This window comes from Zootoca vivipara, chromosome 11 (assembly GCF_965207765.1).
Source record: "Zootoca vivipara chromosome 11, rZooViv2.hap1.1, whole genome shotgun sequence".
NCBI classification, from domain to species: domain Eukaryota; kingdom Metazoa; phylum Chordata; class Lepidosauria; order Squamata; family Lacertidae; genus Zootoca; species Zootoca vivipara.
This window is the reverse complement of record NC_142594.1, coordinates 17,973,998-17,991,688: the sequence shown is the minus strand read 5'-3', so window position 1 is coordinate 17,991,688 and position 17,691 is coordinate 17,973,998. Positions and strand designations below refer to the sequence as shown.

Below are 17,691 nucleotides of genomic sequence, written 5' to 3'. Positions count from 1 at the left end.
GCTCAGTGGTTTGACCCCCGGCTCCACCTGAATGGTGCAGCAAGACATTTAGAAGAATGATGCAGTAGGGAGTGTTGCTCCATTTGGGTTTCAATCCAGGCAGCACCGCATCGGTGCTGGTAGGAGATGCTTAAAAGTCCCCAAGCACTCCAACAAGCTGATTTAAAATTCCTTAAAGAAGAAACAGACGCCAACCGCTGATCAGTTATAAGATTTTTTCTTTTTAGAATTCAAGCGTACACAGTAATCTATGCCCACTATAGTCATAATTACATATTAATATCTGCATACAAAAGCTATGTAAAAATTATATTCTTCCCCCAAATATACAAATTTTCTCTTCAGATAGTTTAAAACATTTGTGATCACATATTTTAATATAGCTTAGGCTGAAAAAATATTACCCATCTAGCATATCACTTAACACTGTTTGGAAAACAGAACAAAACAAAACAGAACAAAACAAAACTTTTTTTTTAATAATAAAAAAAGATCCTATTCCAGAATTCTCTGTCTTTCAAATAAATTCATGTAACTTCAAACAGCCTCAGGGCATGACTCCAAAACACAGAAAAGGCAACTCTAAAACTCACCAGAACCTTTCCTAATTTTATTTTGTAAAGAACATAGCATTATATTGGGGTGGGGGTGGGGAATGAAGCCATTTTGAGGAATTTTAAAATTAAGAACATAAAGAAACAAGAGGGGAAATTACTCATTCATGCCCTGATATGATCTTATCCAACACTAGTGTAATTAAATAAAGTGTCTTTTTAATGTTTAACATTGTGCTCAGTAATTTACATCAATTCAATCTACACCGCAATGTAGATTTACATTTGATTGTCTTGTGCATAAATAAGGGTTCGCTTTTAAAAGTTAGGTAAACTGTGCAAATAGACAGTCACAAACAGCTTATTACTTGCACAATATTGCTTTTGAAGGCGACATCGTTGAATGTGGATCAATACACACAAGCAATGCAGACTCTTTGCATTTGCTAACATTTATACAACACAGTAAAAACTTTGTGAGAAAAGGCCATACCTTTTTTGTTATTGTGATTTTTTAAAATTGTATTTTTTAAAAAAGCAACATTATTTTTGTTTTTAAAATAAATGTGCTCGCTTTGTTTTAAATGTTTTACGTGGAAAATAAACCTCTACCGCTCTAGGATATCGTGTCTCTATAAAAATTTATATAAGGGTCATATCGTAGTAGTATCAAAAGGGAGCATCTGATAAATCTAGTTATTTGAATAAAGTTACAATAATAACAGGACAACCCAAAACTTCTCGCATAGGTCTTTGCTGTCTCCAGAGTTGCAAAAAGGCAGGCGAAGAAAACTTGCTTGTTAACGTAGCACACCCCAGGGCACAGTGTCTTTGCAATGTTTTGTCTCCCGAACCTCTCAACAACCGTGCGAGGCATGGGGCAATTCTGGAATATAAGGCTGAGAGACAAGTGACTTGCCCAAGGTCACCCAGTAGGTCCTTAGCAGAGCGGGAAAATGTTGGTGAACCAAACAGTCTAAAATTCTTACCGCCTAGATGAAGGACCGAGAAACTTCAGCCTTTCGCTTGTGAATGGACTCCAGCTCCCATTGTTCTTGAACACTTGCTACGCTATCTGAGGCTACTGGGAGCTGGAGTCCGTGAACATCAGGAAAGCCAGAGATTCCTCAGCCCTGACCTAGACCAAACTGACTTTTTCAAACAAAGCAAAAAATGAACACGTCTTCCCTGGTTTTGATTCTCATTGCTGACAGTGGGGGAAAGGGTTAGCCTTGCAAGCTGTTTCTGAAAACCGTAAGACTGGTTGGTTTTGCTTATGATTTATGCAGCGAGAAGAAGTCCGCATGACACCTACAAGTTAAGAGTTCCAGAGCATAAAGATAACATCACTAGCAATGACATGCTCCTCTTGCAGTCAGTAGCTTTGTCCAGGCAGATTCCGGAAGAGTAATAATCTTCCTTCCAATCCCGTTTTGATTTTGCCTCTTCTTTTCTGTGCTCTGCTCTGCGATGGAGTGATTATTTAGCACAAAGATAAAACCACAAATGTCCAATGTCTAAATTCCGACATCTGTATTTTGGCACAGTGTTTGTTACTTTTAAGAAACTGCTATCTCACCATAGAAATACATTGTCAAGAAATTACAGAACTCAGTTGCAACATAAACCCAGTGCAGCTTAAACATCTGTTTGTTTAGAGCAAGAAACAGTAAAGATGACACTTTTTTTTAAATAAGGAGGTTTTTTTTCATATAGAGAACACTCCACTTGCTACTATACCTAGAGCAGAAAGCAAAATTGAGAGCCATGTGGCACTGTCAACAAGCAGAAATAAACGCTGTGCAGTGTAAAAAAAATCATCTTTGTTGTGTCCTGTCAAAAGGCTCAACCCACACAGAAAAAAAATACTGGGTGTAGGATTTGCCACTATGAGTAGTCGGTTCTGAAATCTACTACCCAAGACGCTGGCCATGATTTGACAAAACCTTATAGTTTACCAGCCTTGGCAGGACTGAGGACTATGTTCATTAAAAATAAAAAAAAATACCCCACACATATTTAAACAAACTAAAGACTCAAACATAGGTCCCAATTCTGCTTTCTCTCCCTGGTGTGAATGAGCAGTGAAATTGCTGAAAAGCCTGTGGAGCTACAAATGTAAAAACTGGAGTGACTGAAATAAGGATTTAACACCCTTACATTTTGCTAGACCGTCTCCGAAGTACAAAATGGCTATCGAGTTGTGACTGATGACTTGATGGTAACTTAGTGAATTGGGCTGCACTTACCTAGCGAGTCCCATTGAATTAAGTAGGACTTACTTCTGAGTAGACATGCTTAGAGTTGCAGCCTTAAGTGTCTCTGAAGCATAGTGTGCTTTGCTAACCAACTACCACTTAATGTTTTTGTCTAAAAGGTGCTTTAGAACACTGAGTAACAAAGAACTAGTGACCTATGATGTTGGACAGTAGTCCTAAAGTGCCACCCGCAGCTCTGTGCCGGAAATCTCCTCCCATTCTCATCTGTGATGGGAAATGCGCCATGTGAACAGAGGGATTCCTTGTTAGAAATGGGGGAAAGGGTGTTCCCCTGCCCTTAGAAAACAATGGGAAAGTTGTGGAGCTGGATGTGCAATGGGGCCAGCTGGTTACGCTGGAAGCCTTCTTGTCTCTGGCAGAAGATGCTTTTCCTCCACCGCAAAGGAAACATTGGGTACATCCCTCCAGAGAGTGATGACTATTTTTGTTTGGAGAAAGTATTAAAAGTCAGATTGGGCCAGAGTAGGTGAGCCCCAGTGCTTTTTCCCCTTAAAAAATGTTTAGCAGTTACACTCATTTTGACTCAAGAAAACCACCATTTTATAGTTCAAATTGGGAAAAATAAATACAGTAAATGGACAAAAGTACAAAGGTTTACAAAATGTTTGGGGGTATGAGTACCCCTGCATACCCCCCAGGAAAAAAAGCACTGGTGAGCCCCATAAATTGATGTTCCTTAACTTTCAGGCTGTCAGCCTAGAGCAGGGGCCACCAAACTGAATGGGACTTGCTTGCGAGTAAACATGCATATGATTTCAGCATTAATATATTTGTGGACTGGGGGGGGGTGGAAGGCAGAAAATGTGAGCAGGGTCATGTTTGACCTTGCACCCTGCCCTAAACTGGCTACCCACAAGCCACTGCTTGCACCGTTAGGGAAAATGTGCAGACAGTCAAACCTCGGTTGTCGAACGTATTCCATTCCGGAAGCCCGTTTGGCTTTCAAAACGTTCGATAACCGAGGCGTGGCTTCCGATTGGCTACAAGAGCTTCCTGCACTCAAACAGAAGCCTCGTTGGACGTTCGGCTTCCAAAAATTGTTCGAAAACCGGAACACTTACTTCTGGGTTTTTGGCGTTCGGGAGCCGAAACGTACTATAATGGAGGTGTTTGGGAACCGAGGTTTGACTGTACTAATATATTTTCCCTTATTGCCCACTAGGACCAAGAGGGCAGAAGGCAGGAAGCCAGCAGTAGGCAGAGCAAGAGCCAGTGACAGGTGGAGCCAATTAATTCTGGTTTTGTCCCCATTCTCCTCCCTGCTGACTCTCCCTACAAGGCAGAGGCAGACTTGTAGGAGCCTAAGGTGGAGGAAGCAAGTAGCCGAGACCAGGCCCTGGACAAGTTGTAAGATAGAAAACATGCAGGTCCTCTTGGAGGAACTGAGATTGATGGGGCAGCGTCCCATTTGGGAATGGAGCAGCCTCCATGGCTAATGACTCAAGCAAGAACTGGCAAGTGGGATTTTGGTCAAGAAAATGCCAAATGGTTCTCATCTTATTACCCTGGGGCTACTTTTTAGAGATGTGATGAAGGGAGACAGTTGTCTTTGTGTGTTTGGGGCGCTGAAGCCTTTCAAGCAAGACAGCTCCTGACTAAATGGATTTAAGGATGCACCCAGACCCAACACCCTTGCCGTATTTCATTTCACATAACTCATTTGTTCCCTATTAATCCAGTTTTAAAATTTACATGTTTCCTCCGCATGCAGGAATTGGGGACTCGAGTCTTCAAAATTTATATTAAGCAATGCTGAATTCAGATGGTTACGCCACACATTCCCCACACGTGCTTGATGATACGTGCTGAGAAATGGGAAGAAACAGGGAAACTTCCAAGACAGGACTTGGAAGGGCCTGCCTTTCTGATATCATCAACTGCCCAGTTTAGCATCTGCTAAAAGAATTTGGCAAGGCCAAGGAGGAGTTGGGGCATCATGATGGAAATTCAGCATAAATACTTGATTCTGTAGGGTTAGGGATGGTGCGAGTCCTCCACTTATACAAGGCAAGGCCAAACTTGGCCCTCCAGATGCTTTAGGAGTACAGTTCCCATCATCCCTGACCACTGGTCCTGTTAGCTAGGGATGATGGGAGTTGTAGTCCCAAAACATCTGGAGGGCCAAATTTGGCCATGCCTGATACACCAATCATGGGTGGTTTTCTGCTTTACTAACAGTGCAATGCTAAACATGTCTACTCAAAAGTAAGTCCTAGTCCATTCAGTGGAGCTTACTCCAGGTAACTGGGCACAGGATTGCAGCCTGAGGTTACGTTTTGTATAAAGTATGCCAGGAAAGGTTTACAGACTGTGGGGTGCAATAACCATGAGGAAGTTATCAGCAGTCCATGGTCTGGACGACACCCTAGTACTGCTCACGCACATCTATTTCCATAGGCCTTGCAAGCAAGATGGATGTTTGCGTAGATTGAACTGCAGCACTTTCAAACTCCACTTATCTCCTTATTAAGTAAGCTGAGGAGGGCCAGTTCCAACCTGCAATGTATTTGCCTGTAATATTTGTAAAGCAGATACAGTCATACCTCGGTTTGAGTACGCTTCGGTTTGAATATTTTCAGTTTAAGTACTCTGCAGACCCGTCTGGAACGGATTAATCCACTTTCCATTACTTTCAATGGGAAAGTTTGCTTCAGGTTAAGTACGCTTCAGGTTAAGTACAGACTTCCGGAACCAATTGTGCTTGTAAACCGAGGTACCACTGTATTTGACAAGACACATTTATCTGGGCAGATGCTTGATCTATTTTGAATTTGTTCATCTTTTGAAAAATAATAATCCCTGAGTTCATCCAATTGAATTTTTGGATAAGCGTTTTCAAATGACTTAAGCTGGTGAAAGAGACCAGGTGAAGCTTACTTTGAAACTTTGCATATTCTTATGCTATCAGAAGCTTGTGAAACAAAAGGCGTCACAAAAGCTCGCAACTGTCTCTTTTATGGCAACAACCGTCCCTCTGGGGACAGGTGATATTAGGTTCTGTAGACGTATCTGGCACCCGAGAGAATATCATGCAGCCTTCTTGGATGCCTCATTCATGAACTGATCTATGTTAACACTTTTCACTATGGATGTGGGTTATTACTCTTGCAGCCTGGACTTTTGTTTTGCAGCAGTTAAAAAAACAAAAGGAGTCAACAGGATGCCTTTGTTTCTTCTGTGACTGTTTAGGAGCCTCTCTCTCACACACACCCTATTCATATAGACCAGAGGTTGGCAACGTGTGGCCCATGGGCCGGATGCGGCCCATGAAGACCATTTTACAGGCCCACGAGCCCCCCCCGAGCTGAGCCGCCCACTCGGCAAGTCCCCCACGCGCTGCGCTAAACCAGCACGGCGCAGGGCAGGGACTCGCCGAGCGGCGCCGGAAATTTTGTCTGTGCATGCGCAGATACTAGAAAATGTGTCTGCGCATGTCCAGACACCGAAAATTGCTTCTGTACAGGCACGATTTACAGCTTCTGGGCATGCGCAGAAGCAATTTCCGGCGCTGCGGCAGTCCAGCCCATGGACAATCTCTGTGGGAGTGATCCGACCCATGGCTGGTAAACCTTGCCAATCCCTGATATAGACTGTGAAAAATATATACAGCCTGTTTAGGCATTTGCTAACATGGATCACAACCTAACCTAAGTCATTGAAATCAGTGAGTTTAAGCACACCTAACTCTGTATTGGATTGCGGGGCCATGGACTTACTGAATGTCCACTATGTGATGACACAGTTTGGTGCATGAGCATTCAAAAGACTTCCTTTGCTAATGGAATGAAGCATGGCTGAAAGGAACTCTACTGTTCTCGCTTTGTCCACAGTGAACATCTTCCTGAGTACAGAATTTTTCCAGCGTATACAATGGTGCTCTGGGTCTAGACTTCTAGGGATTGTTCTGGGCTGACGTGGCTCCCAAGGGTTTGTGGAATTGTCTTCTTGCAACAGAAGACGTAACACATGCCGCTTCTGGAACTAATGTTGATTGATTGCCAAAGCAGTTTGCTATGTGGCATGAGAACTGTTGTTTCAGAAGTGCAGGCACTAAACCCTGCTGGCTGCGGCAAGGACTAGATTCGGGTTTCCTGGGGTCCTTCCCCCGGGTTACAGTCACTATGAGAGTGACTGTAGACAGGCAGTGAAAGGGTCTATCCCCTTTGCTACTTACTGATATGTGAATGCAAAGGGTAGCATGGAAGGATTCAAAAAGCATACTTTGAGAATAAGCTGAACTGGGAGAAGAGAAGAGAAGAGAAGAGAAGAGAAGAGAAGAGAAGAGAAGAGAAGAGAAGAGAAGAGAAGAGAAGAGAAGAGGGAAGGGCCTGCCTGATGCATCATATAAAAAATGAGAGCAGTTCACAGCAAATAAGTTAGAGGTTCCAGGAACCGCATTCCTAGTCTGTTTAAACATCACCATCAGAACAGCCCCAAGCGCACTGATTCCTGATTAACGGAAAACAGCAGCAGGAGAGCTTGTCCTGCACAGTTTGTTACTAATATATCAGAGGAAAAGAATTGTTTTCAGGGAAGTGGGAGAAAAAAGGGAAAATCAAGTCCAAAATGCAACCCATTATCTTAACTAGGGAAATGGATGAAGTATAAAGGGCTTAGATTAGCGCAACTTTTAAAGCTGTTTTCCCTTTATGGTCAGTTTTATACTATAAAAGGAGATAGAGCAGTCATTTCAAATACTCTGTGGTCACATCTATACCACACATTAAAAGCACATGGCTTTCCGCAAAGTATCCTGGAAGTGTAATTTACCTCTCGCAGAGCTGCAGTTCCTAGCACGCTTAACAAACTACAGTTCCCAGGATTCTTCAGAGGAAGACATGTGGATTAAATACACAGTGCGGATGTGACCCGTGAATTTAGCTCTGGATTTAGCCCACCCCTGCAAATGATTTTTGAATCTGGGTCTCGGAAAAGCATTCGGATGACCCCTTTTCACTTCAAGATTCCGCCCGCAATGTCAAAAACGCCACTGGGAATGGTCATCAAATTGCTGGAATGAAGTTGTAGAGCCTTAAGTACAAAGACGACAAATGCATTTGTACTTTAGGGCTATGTCAATTTCCCTTGTCTACGTTTCCGGGAGTAGCCGACATGGCCCCTTCTAGATGTCATGGACTCCAGCTCCCATCATCCCTGACCATTGGCCATGTTTGCTGGGGCTGATGAGTGTTGTGATCCACAAAAACTGGATGCCACCATGCTTGAGTTTTCAGAGAAAATATGACTCTTCCTTTAAATTATCCCAATCCAGAGTCACAGATGTCATCAGATATGCAGAAAGTGCTCGCACACGCTCATAAATGCCTTATTCAAATCTTTTGTGTGCCTATGGGCTTTCTGCATCTATAGAAATTAATGAGGTAGCCCTTGCAGCAGTGACGGGGGAGCTGTGCCCTCCATTTGCTGCTGGGTGCCAACTCCTATCAGCTCCAGCCACCATGGCCAAGGGTCTTCTGGAGGACTACCACAAGTTCCCCATCCTCATTTTACAGGGGGACATTTTTGGTGTGCCTATCAGAGTTCCTGCACCCATAAGAAATGAATGGATCGAGCCCAAAACTATCAGGTTTCTCCCGCACCTCCCCAAAAGCCTGGATGATTAACACAGTCGTACCTTGGTTCTCTAATGGAATCTGTTCCGGAAGTCTGTTCGACTTCCGAAAACGTTTGAAAACCAAGGCACGGCTTCTAATTATAATATGATAATTTCTTATTTATACCCCGCCCATCTGGGGTATAAATTGGCTGCAGGAGCTTCCTGCACTCAATCAGAAGCCGCGGAAGCCCGTCAGACGTTCAGGTTCCAAAGAACGCTCACAAACCGGAACACTCACTTCTGGGTTTGCGGCATTCGGGAGCCAAAACGTTCGAGAACTAAGTTGTTCAAGAACCAAGGTATGACTGTATAGCAATTTGCCCTATTTAGCAACATGAAGTCAAATTTGTTTTTGAAGACTTGGGGCAATGTAGATTCCAAATGCGAGTTCTTATTCTAGTAGGTTTGACTTTTGTACACACATCCCAATAAAATATGGAAAATGTGGAAAACGAGGGACTTTCTGCACTTTTTGGAGCACTGACCTATTTTTTTAAAAGATTTAAAAATACAAAATGTTTTATTTATTTACTTGTAAGATACCCATTCTGATCTCAAAGCAATGATGGCAATTATGGAAGTCTTTGGCTAAATTAAGATGTACTCTCTTAAGAACTACTAAAAACCATGGTTGCAATCAGGTGAAAGTTAAGCATGGTTAAGTCCTATCGATTTCAGCTGGTACTTAGGTGAGCCTAACACTTGCTAGATTGTAGCAAATACCTCGTGTCCTGAAAGTGAGATAATACTGTATAAAATATGGCAGAATTAAAAAATATAAAGTTCTGAGTATTTGTTTCCCTACTAGTTCAGCTTATTTTCCCACCTCTCTCCAAATAGTGATGAGTGTGAGCTTATGAGCACCTGAATGCTGGTGAACGAAACGGATTCATTTGTATTCCCAATGTCAAACTTCCAAAGGATTCACATCAAAAGGACACACACCCACACCCACAAACACACAAATGCAATTGTCACAAGTACCCGCATTGAAGGGAGATCATCATTCGTGCCTATAAAAAATAATCCTCCAAACAAAAAACAAGGTGGAACAAAATGGAAATGAACAAAAGAGAGAGAGAGAGAAAATACTAGGCAATGGAATGAAATGACAGACACCCAGTAGTGCTATAGGATTTTTGAGAACCTCTCCAGTCTTTTTAATCCTCAAAAACTTCCAGGAACAAAGGGGGAAAGAGTTCTGTTGGGCATTCCACCTTCATGTGCAGGAAGCGGCTAGCATGACAAGCGCCAATCATTCGTAGGTCCGTCACTTTCATCAGCAGTTTTGGCCAAAAGTGTGCAATGTGATGCTTTCTGTAATTAATGTAGTGTTCAAATGCCAGGAGGAAGCCCTCTTGGCACTTTTCTATTCTCTCGACGCTGACAAGACCCGGACGATCTGCATAATTTAGACGAAAGGCATAAGTTATTTCCTTACATCCACCCAGGGCTACCCGTATATTCCGGCGTATAAGACGACTGGGCGTATAAGATGACCCCCAACTTTTCCGGTTAAAATATAGAGTTTGGGATATACTCGCCGTATAAGAAATACGACCCGGCGTATAAGACGACCCCCAACTTTGGAGAAGATTTTCCTGGGTTAAAAAGTAGTCTTATACGCAGGAATATACAGTACTTAAACAGTACCTTCTGCAGAGCTCAGTCAAATTTTAAGAAATTGATATTGCTCAGTGGCAGGTTCCCACGGTATTTCCCAATACAAGTCGAGCCTGACACAGATTCAGAGAACCAGTGTAAGGTAGAGGGTTGTCTTCTTGGGCAAAACATAGGGCTAGAACACAGGAGGGGTTGCCAATTGAGAATTTTACCTTATATGTTTTGGTAAAACAATACAGTGGTACTTTGGTTTTTGAAGGTTTTTGAACGTAATCCGTTCTGGAAGACCGTTCGAGTTCTGAAACATTCAAAAACAGCTGACAGCTAGGCCTCCAGAACTTGCACTCAGCAGAAGCTGCGTGGCATCTTTGACTTTCGAGACATGTTCGAAAACGGAAGTATTTACTTCCGGGTTTACGGCGTCAAAAAACCGAAATGTTAGACTTCTGAGACGTTCGGAAACCGAGGTACTAGAGATGTAAAATTTCCGGAAATTTTGAAGCTCGGGAAAAAACCGGTTTTTTTTCTGGGGGAAAACAGAAATTTTCGGGAAAATTGAAAAAAATGCTACATTAGCACTTATTTTTTTCTTTTCCAGATTGAAAGTCATTCTGTTACTTTAGAAACATAAAATATAACTATGGACAATCTTAATGGGCATAAAATTATGACAACTAGCATATTAAAAATATAGTATATCCAAACAATTATTACAAATAGAATTTACTTTTAAAATAATATTTATTTGTATTCGTAACAAATGGAGCAACAATCTCCTGAACTGTTTACTAGTTTATGTGGAACAAAAAAAACCTCCACAAAACAATTTTAGAAAATCCAGAAGTAACAATTATTCATTTTTCCTCTTCACAGTATTTTAAAAAAATTCTCATAAAAAGAACGGAAGAAGGAAGTGGGACTAAGTTTCAATGAATGGGCATGAGATTTAATCAGCATCATTTTCTGAGCTGTAATGATCTTCCAGTGCTTTGAGGCCTAGAGAAGAGGAACAGAACCACACAGATGCAAAAACAAAACTGAAACCTTTTTCTTTTCTGGTGACAACACCTCCTAAAGGAAGAAATGAATCTTGTTCTTGCATTGGAGAGTTCAGTTTGTAACCTAGGACTTGCTTGTCCTCACAGAAATTAGAATAATCTGATACCATACATATTTTTAAAAAATGAATTATAAAATATTTGAACCCCTTATCTTAAAATATTTTATTCATCATGTTAAAATAAAACATTCCATAATCTATTTTTTATTTTTCCAATTTATTGGAAAAAAGAAAAAAGTCTTCAGGGAAAAAATGGAAAAAAACCCAGTTTCCCTCCGAATTTTTCCGCTTCCCCCCCGGGCCTTCACATCTCTACGAGGTACCACTGTATATGTGCACGCTAGGCTTAATTTTGCTCTCCCCATGTTTATTTCCCTAGGAAGCCAGTGTGGTGTAGTGGCCAGAGTGTAAATTACTAAACTATTTCCATACTCACCTGAAGACATCAGCAGTACCGCCTGTAGGAGGGCGACTTCTGTGTCATCTAGGTTGAATGATGACAATGACATGCCCAGGTCAAAAATGGCATCCGATACAACTCCAAGACCCCCGTTTTTCAACTGGCCCCTGGTCACTGCCATCTCCCCATTCAGGGTCAAAGTCTCGCTCTCGGGGTCATAGCGAACTGCTGCTCTGAGGGACATAATCTCCATGCAACAACCTTTCAGAAGGATGATCTGGTCTTCACATGGCAGCTGCGGAGAATGGCAAGTGAGAATCAGTTTTCCTGCACTTAAGTGAAAGGGCTTCTCCAAACACTAAAAAGTAAAATGAATATTGGCACCACCCCTGTAAGCAGTTTCCGTTCATTCCTTCCCTTCATCACTTCCTTTGAAGTGATCACTAAAACCTGATGAGAGAGTGTTCTTAATAATGTCACCCACATGCCACCTTCAAAGAAGTCATTGTCATTTTTCACCCTTCACTGAGATTTGGGGGCTGCTGGAGCGTTAAGATGAGATAGGTATACATTCAAAGCAGTTTTATTTATTATTACTATTTTCATGATGGTGATTGTATAATTAATAAATCACTATCTATTATAGTACAGTGGTCCCTCGGCTTACGAATTACTCGACATCCGTAGGTTTTGACTTACACATTTTTCCATGCGGTTTTTTCGACTTATGAGTTTTCCCAAATATTTTTTTTCCCTATGGGAAACCGCATTTCAACTTCCGAACTTTTCGACCTACGGATGTGCATTCGGAACGGATTAAGTTCACAAGTCGAGGGACCACTGTAATATTATTGCAATGTGTCATACTTGGGGCTGCTTTTGAAAACAGCAGCTCATTCAGAAATCGGCAGAATTCATATTATACCAAATCTGGCACAGCTGCACTAGCTACCGTTTAGTCTCTGAAGCCCAATTCAAAATGTTGGTTTTGACCCATAAAGTCTTAGGTGGCTCAGGACCTCAACAACTGCCTCTCCCCACATAAACCAGCCTGGAACCTGTGATCATCATCGGAGGTCCTTCTCTGCCCCTGAGGGACATGAGAAATGGCCTTCTCAGTGGTGGTTCCCCACTTATGGAACGTTCTCCCCCAGGAAGCACAGCTGGTGCCATCTTTGTCTGGTTTTAGGTGCCAGGCAAAAAGATTTGCATTTAGGAAGGCCTTCGGTCCTTAATTGAGAGGGTAACTAGTTATGTTGCCTGCCTCTTTATTGGACTCATTCTTTGATGTGAGGTGGGTAGGATTTGTATCTTTTATATATATTCCTGGATTTGCACTTTAAACCTTGTTTTACTGTGGCTTTTATAATTGGTTTTAATGTTGCTTGCTACTATTATTATTATTATTATTATTATTATTATTATTATTATTATTATTATGTAGGTTGCTTTGAGACACTTTGGTGTAAAAAGATAATAATAATAATAATAATAATAATAATAATAATAATAATAATAATAATAATTAATAGTAATTAATACTAATGTGAATGACCCAGCAATGGTACATACTTGTGTTATACAACCGCTGTAACCATCTTTGTTCCCCACAAAACCTTCAGCCCATTGGCCAACGTGAATTTGAACCCTTCAGGGTAGGAGGCCATCTTCTTATTAGTTCTGTAGCACTATTAAATCACCCATAGTCCATAACATAAAGTAGTTATGGGAACAAAAATCTGTTCCATTTTGGCTTCAGTTAAGTTATTTTATTTTCAAGTCAAGTTGAGATTTGTGTGTGTGTGTGTCAGTGGGGTTGGGAGTCGTTATTTATAGTACTGACACAGTGATTACATTTAATCTCGACAAAAAAAACCATTCTGAGTGGGTGAAGGGATCATGGCTTAGCAGAAGTGAAAGCAATGTTCCAGGGGCCTAACGGTTTTTGAAAAATGTAGTCTGCTTGCAAAGGAAAATTGACACTTGATTGTACCGTCGTCTTTTCCCCGCCTCAGCTGCCGGCTTTAAGTGTAGAGTATTTGACTCATAGGGAGACTCATAGGGAGGGCAAGAAAAGGAGAGAGAGAAAATGAGGGCTAAAATATATTCTAATTATCCAAAATAAACGTGATTAATAATTCTGAAACAAGCACATTCATTTTGCCACTTGCATGGTGCTGCAGAGTTTTGCTATCCGCTGTGAAGTATTCTGAAGTTTGGACAAGAGAGGGTGAATTGGGGCAGAGCGAATGGCTTAAGGGCAGCGGGGAAAGCTGTGCCGGCCGCATCTTTTGTTTGGGAAATTACATGAAAGTGGCCCAGAATGGCCAGACTCACTTGGAATAGGGAAGCCATTTGCATGAAGTGTTATCCTCCCTCTCTTTCACTACAGCTAAGGATGATCTGAGATCTGTGTATGAAAGGAACAACTGAAAAAATGCTCTGGAACAGATAAAGGGACACACAAGAGAGAGTAAGAGAGACAGAGGGTGTTTTCACACACAGGTGATTTAGCGTCACCCAATAATTTTGTTCTGCTTTAAGCTGGAAGCTGAAAAATGGACTAGCTCATTCTCTGGGCAAGTCTCCCTTTCTCTAGTCCCAATAGTCCCAAATGTTGAGAAATGAGGGTGAGGATTTTTCAGTGGAACAATTGTGTTTTTTGAGGAAAAGGTTAAATACATTCATCTTCCTCCTTGTTGCACTTCCAATTGTAGCACTTTGGATTAATCCATGTTGTGACGTTATCTCTTTGGTTAAAGATCTGGTTTCATCTATTTGTGATTTCCTCAAATGCCATTATTGAAAGACACCCATCATATTTATATGCATGGAAAAGTGACTTAGGAGAGTCTATGGAAGATAATGGAGATTTTCCTGGAGATAACCTGGAGATCTTTTTATTAATCAGCGCTACTAAGGAGACTATAAATGACACACAATACAAAGTTCTCAGTATGTTGTACATGACCCCTGCAGTACTTCAACAGATACCGGTATGTTCAACTATAGTTAGTACACTGATCAGATTGGTTTATGATTTAACCTTTGATGGGAGCAGTTTTTAGTGCCTTAAACAGTGTAAGAGTTCAGGAATACATCCCAGGTGACATCCAGGAATTTTGCCACATTAGGCCACAGGTAGCTCCAGAGCCTTGGGCTTGCCGATCAGAAGGTCAGCGGTTTGAATCCCCGTGACAGAGTGAGTTGCCGTTGTTCGGTCCCAGCTCCTGTCCACCTAGCACTTCGAAAGCACGTCAAAGTGCAAGTAGGTAAATAGGTATTGCTCTGGCGGGAAGGTAAACGGCATTTCTGTGCGCTGTTCTGGTTCACCAGAAGCAGCTTAGTCATGCTGGCCACATGACCCGGAAGGTGTCTGCGGACAAACGCCGGCTCCCTTGGCCTATAGAGCGAGATGAGTGTGCAACCCCAGAGTCGTCCATGACTGGACCTAACGGTCAGTGGTACCTTTACCTTTTTTAGCTCCCCCAGCTATGCTATGTGATCGCTTTGAATCTATAGACTCTGTATTTCTGCATAAAGGCCTTCTTAAGTAATTGTACCCAGGGGCAAAGTTGTGTATAGCACATAAAGGGAAGTCTCCAAAGGAACTATATAAAAAGCAGTGCATTAATAAAATTCCCGCCCTGGGCTCCTTGAAGACTAGAGGCAGGGACTTAATTAATTAATTAATTAAATTTGAGAGATGATGGTTACATACAATCTTACTCAGAATGTGCAACAAGCAAGGGATACATAATAAATATATATATATATATTGTAAAACCATGGTTTCTCTTTATTTCCTAGGTGGAAGCCCTTCAAATCTTTTGATCAAATCTGAATCAAGTCACAGGTACCTATATTTTTGTTTCTGACTATGATATATAGATAACTTCGATATGATATAGTTAGTGAGCTGGATATCTCAAAGGCATGATATAATGAGATAGTTGTATGTAAGTTTATTAATTCCTAGTTCTTGTAGCGTTCTGCTTTGTTGTCTGTGTTGTAACTCTCCCTCAAAATAAAATAAAATTCCATCTCAAGCTGTTTTTAGGGGGGTAAACAAATTTCACATTTACATGCAAAAATAAAAAATAAAAAATAAAGGAGAAGGAAAGAAAAAAGAGGGGTTAAACTGGAAAGAAATTCGTACCTCACAGAACATAGGCAACTTTTTGGCAAAATCCACCACTCTTGTGATTGCTGGTGTGATAATTTTTGTAAACTGGCTGAAGGCTTCTAAATCTACTTTCCCGCCTTCTGGGGCATTTACTATTGGTGCTTGTCCAATATCCTCTGGCTAACAACAGAAAAGAAAAAACATTGTAAGGAGACAATTTATTTGCAGTGGACATGGAATCTTCTTAAACTTTTGTGGAGCGCTGGCAGCTCAAACCCACCACTTCTTCTGTTTTGTTTGTAAGAAAGCCCCGTAGCTATTATTTAGCAAAATGAACTTTTGTATTCAAAAGAAGCCACTCTCTAAGACAAACTCTTGTACGCGTAAGTTTCTGACATGGCACTAGTCATTTGTGTAGGCAGCTCAGTGCTTTGTAAATGTAGCTACTTATTCTTGTCTATTTATGTAATCTTGTGGAAGCCATTTAGCTGTTCACCCCGAAACCCTAAAGCGAGTGTCGTTTTTCAGTCCCACCTAGGAAAACTTATCATCTCCTGAAATCCAAAAGGAAGAGAAGTCCTTCGGCATTACATTTGTCAGAGGGGAATTTCTGACCTTTCTTATAATTTGTTGTCATTTGCTAGAGGGACACAGTGAGGCTTCACCAAAGTTCATAATAGCCAAAGGCTATTCCTATAGCTGCACTAACCTGACAGGTAAGAAAAACAGACAGGATAGGAACCAACATGGGTTATATTCTCTCAACAGTTGATCACTTGGTTTGAGGGGTGAAGCTAAGTTCAGGAATTCAGGTCAAAGAGGCTAACGTTAAATATGTGTTCTGTTTCCTATCACTGATATGACGTTTGTATGCTTTGCCCAAAACATGTTGTTGTTGTTTAGTCGTGTCTGACTCTTCATGACCCCATGGACCAGAGCATGCCAGGCATGTCTTCCATACGGAAATTTCAACCACAAATATTTTCCACTACAGTGGTACCTTGGAAGGCGAACAGAATCCATTCCAGAAGTCCATCCGACTTCCAAAATGTTCGGAAACCAAGGCGCGGCTTCCGGTCGGAAGCTGCAGAAGTCGCGTTGGACGTTCGTGTTCCAAAGAATGTTCACAAACCGGAACACTCACGCCCAGCTTTGCGGCATTTGGGAGCCAAAACGTTCGACTCACAAGGCATTCGGGAGCTGAGGTATGACTGTATCAGGAAACAAAACGGTATTGCTATTCTATAGCTGTTACTAAGTAAAAATGACAAATAGGAGCAAGTAGGATCTGCAACAAAATGTTGCAGCATGTTCAGATTCCCTGCTACTCCATTCTAATCTCACCACAATCAAAGCAACTACTCTATTCCGAACTTAAAAATGGAAAGCGTAATGCTGGTGGTCAACAAAAGAGGTTTAAAGACTCTCTCAAGGCAAATCTTAAAAAATGTACTGTAGTATAAACACGGACAACTGGGAAACACTGGCCTGCGAGCGTTCCAGTTGGAGAACATGGGCTTTGAAGAAACTCGATCTCAGGACGCAAGGGAGCAGGGGCGGAGCAAGCAGGGGCGGGGGGTGGTCCACCTCGGGCACCGCCCTGGAGGGGGTGTTGCTCTGGGCCGCGCCCCCACCCCTCCCAGGGACGAGGCAAGGCTCTGTTGGCTGATTCACATGCCACTCAACAGAGTGGCTGCGTCAGCCGGCGCCCTTTGGTTCTTCCTGCTCAGGCGGAGTGGAGAGGGGCGGGCCAGGGAGGGGCTCTCTGGCCCACCCCTTGCCGCTCTGCCTGAGCAGGAAGAAGCAAAAGCGCTATGGAGTGGTTTGCTGCCACCGCTCCATTGCCCGGATCCCGATCCTAGAGCAGCGCCGCCGCCGCGGCAAACCGCTCCGTAGTGCTTTTGCTTCCTCCTGCTCAGGCAGAGCGGTGAGGAGCAAAATCGTTATGGAGCGGTTTGACGCGGTGGCGGCGCTGCTCAAGGATCGGGATCCGGGCAATGGAGTGGCGGCAACCCGCTCCGCCGTGCGTCAT

At 42.2% G+C, this 17,691-nt stretch overlaps 1 protein-coding gene across 4 annotated transcripts in view; it reads right to left on the bottom strand.

The window, feature by feature from the left end:
* Positions 1–201: 201 nt before the first annotated feature.
* The window catches only part of THRB (thyroid hormone receptor beta), a 186,135-nt gene continuing 168,645 nt past the window's right edge, over positions 202–17,691 (bottom strand). For all 4 annotated transcript variants that reach the window (XM_088653758.1, XM_035128990.3, XM_060280665.2 and 1 more), the window contains 3 exons: positions 15,693–15,839; positions 11,570–11,828; positions 202–9,852 (listed from right to left, as the gene is read on the bottom strand). In XM_088653758.1, coding sequence (XP_088509884.1) covers positions 9,611–9,852; positions 11,570–11,828; positions 15,693–15,839 — 648 coding nt within the window. In that variant the 3' untranslated portion in view covers positions 202–9,610. The remainder of the gene's footprint in view (positions 9,853–11,569; positions 11,829–15,692; positions 15,840–17,691) is intronic.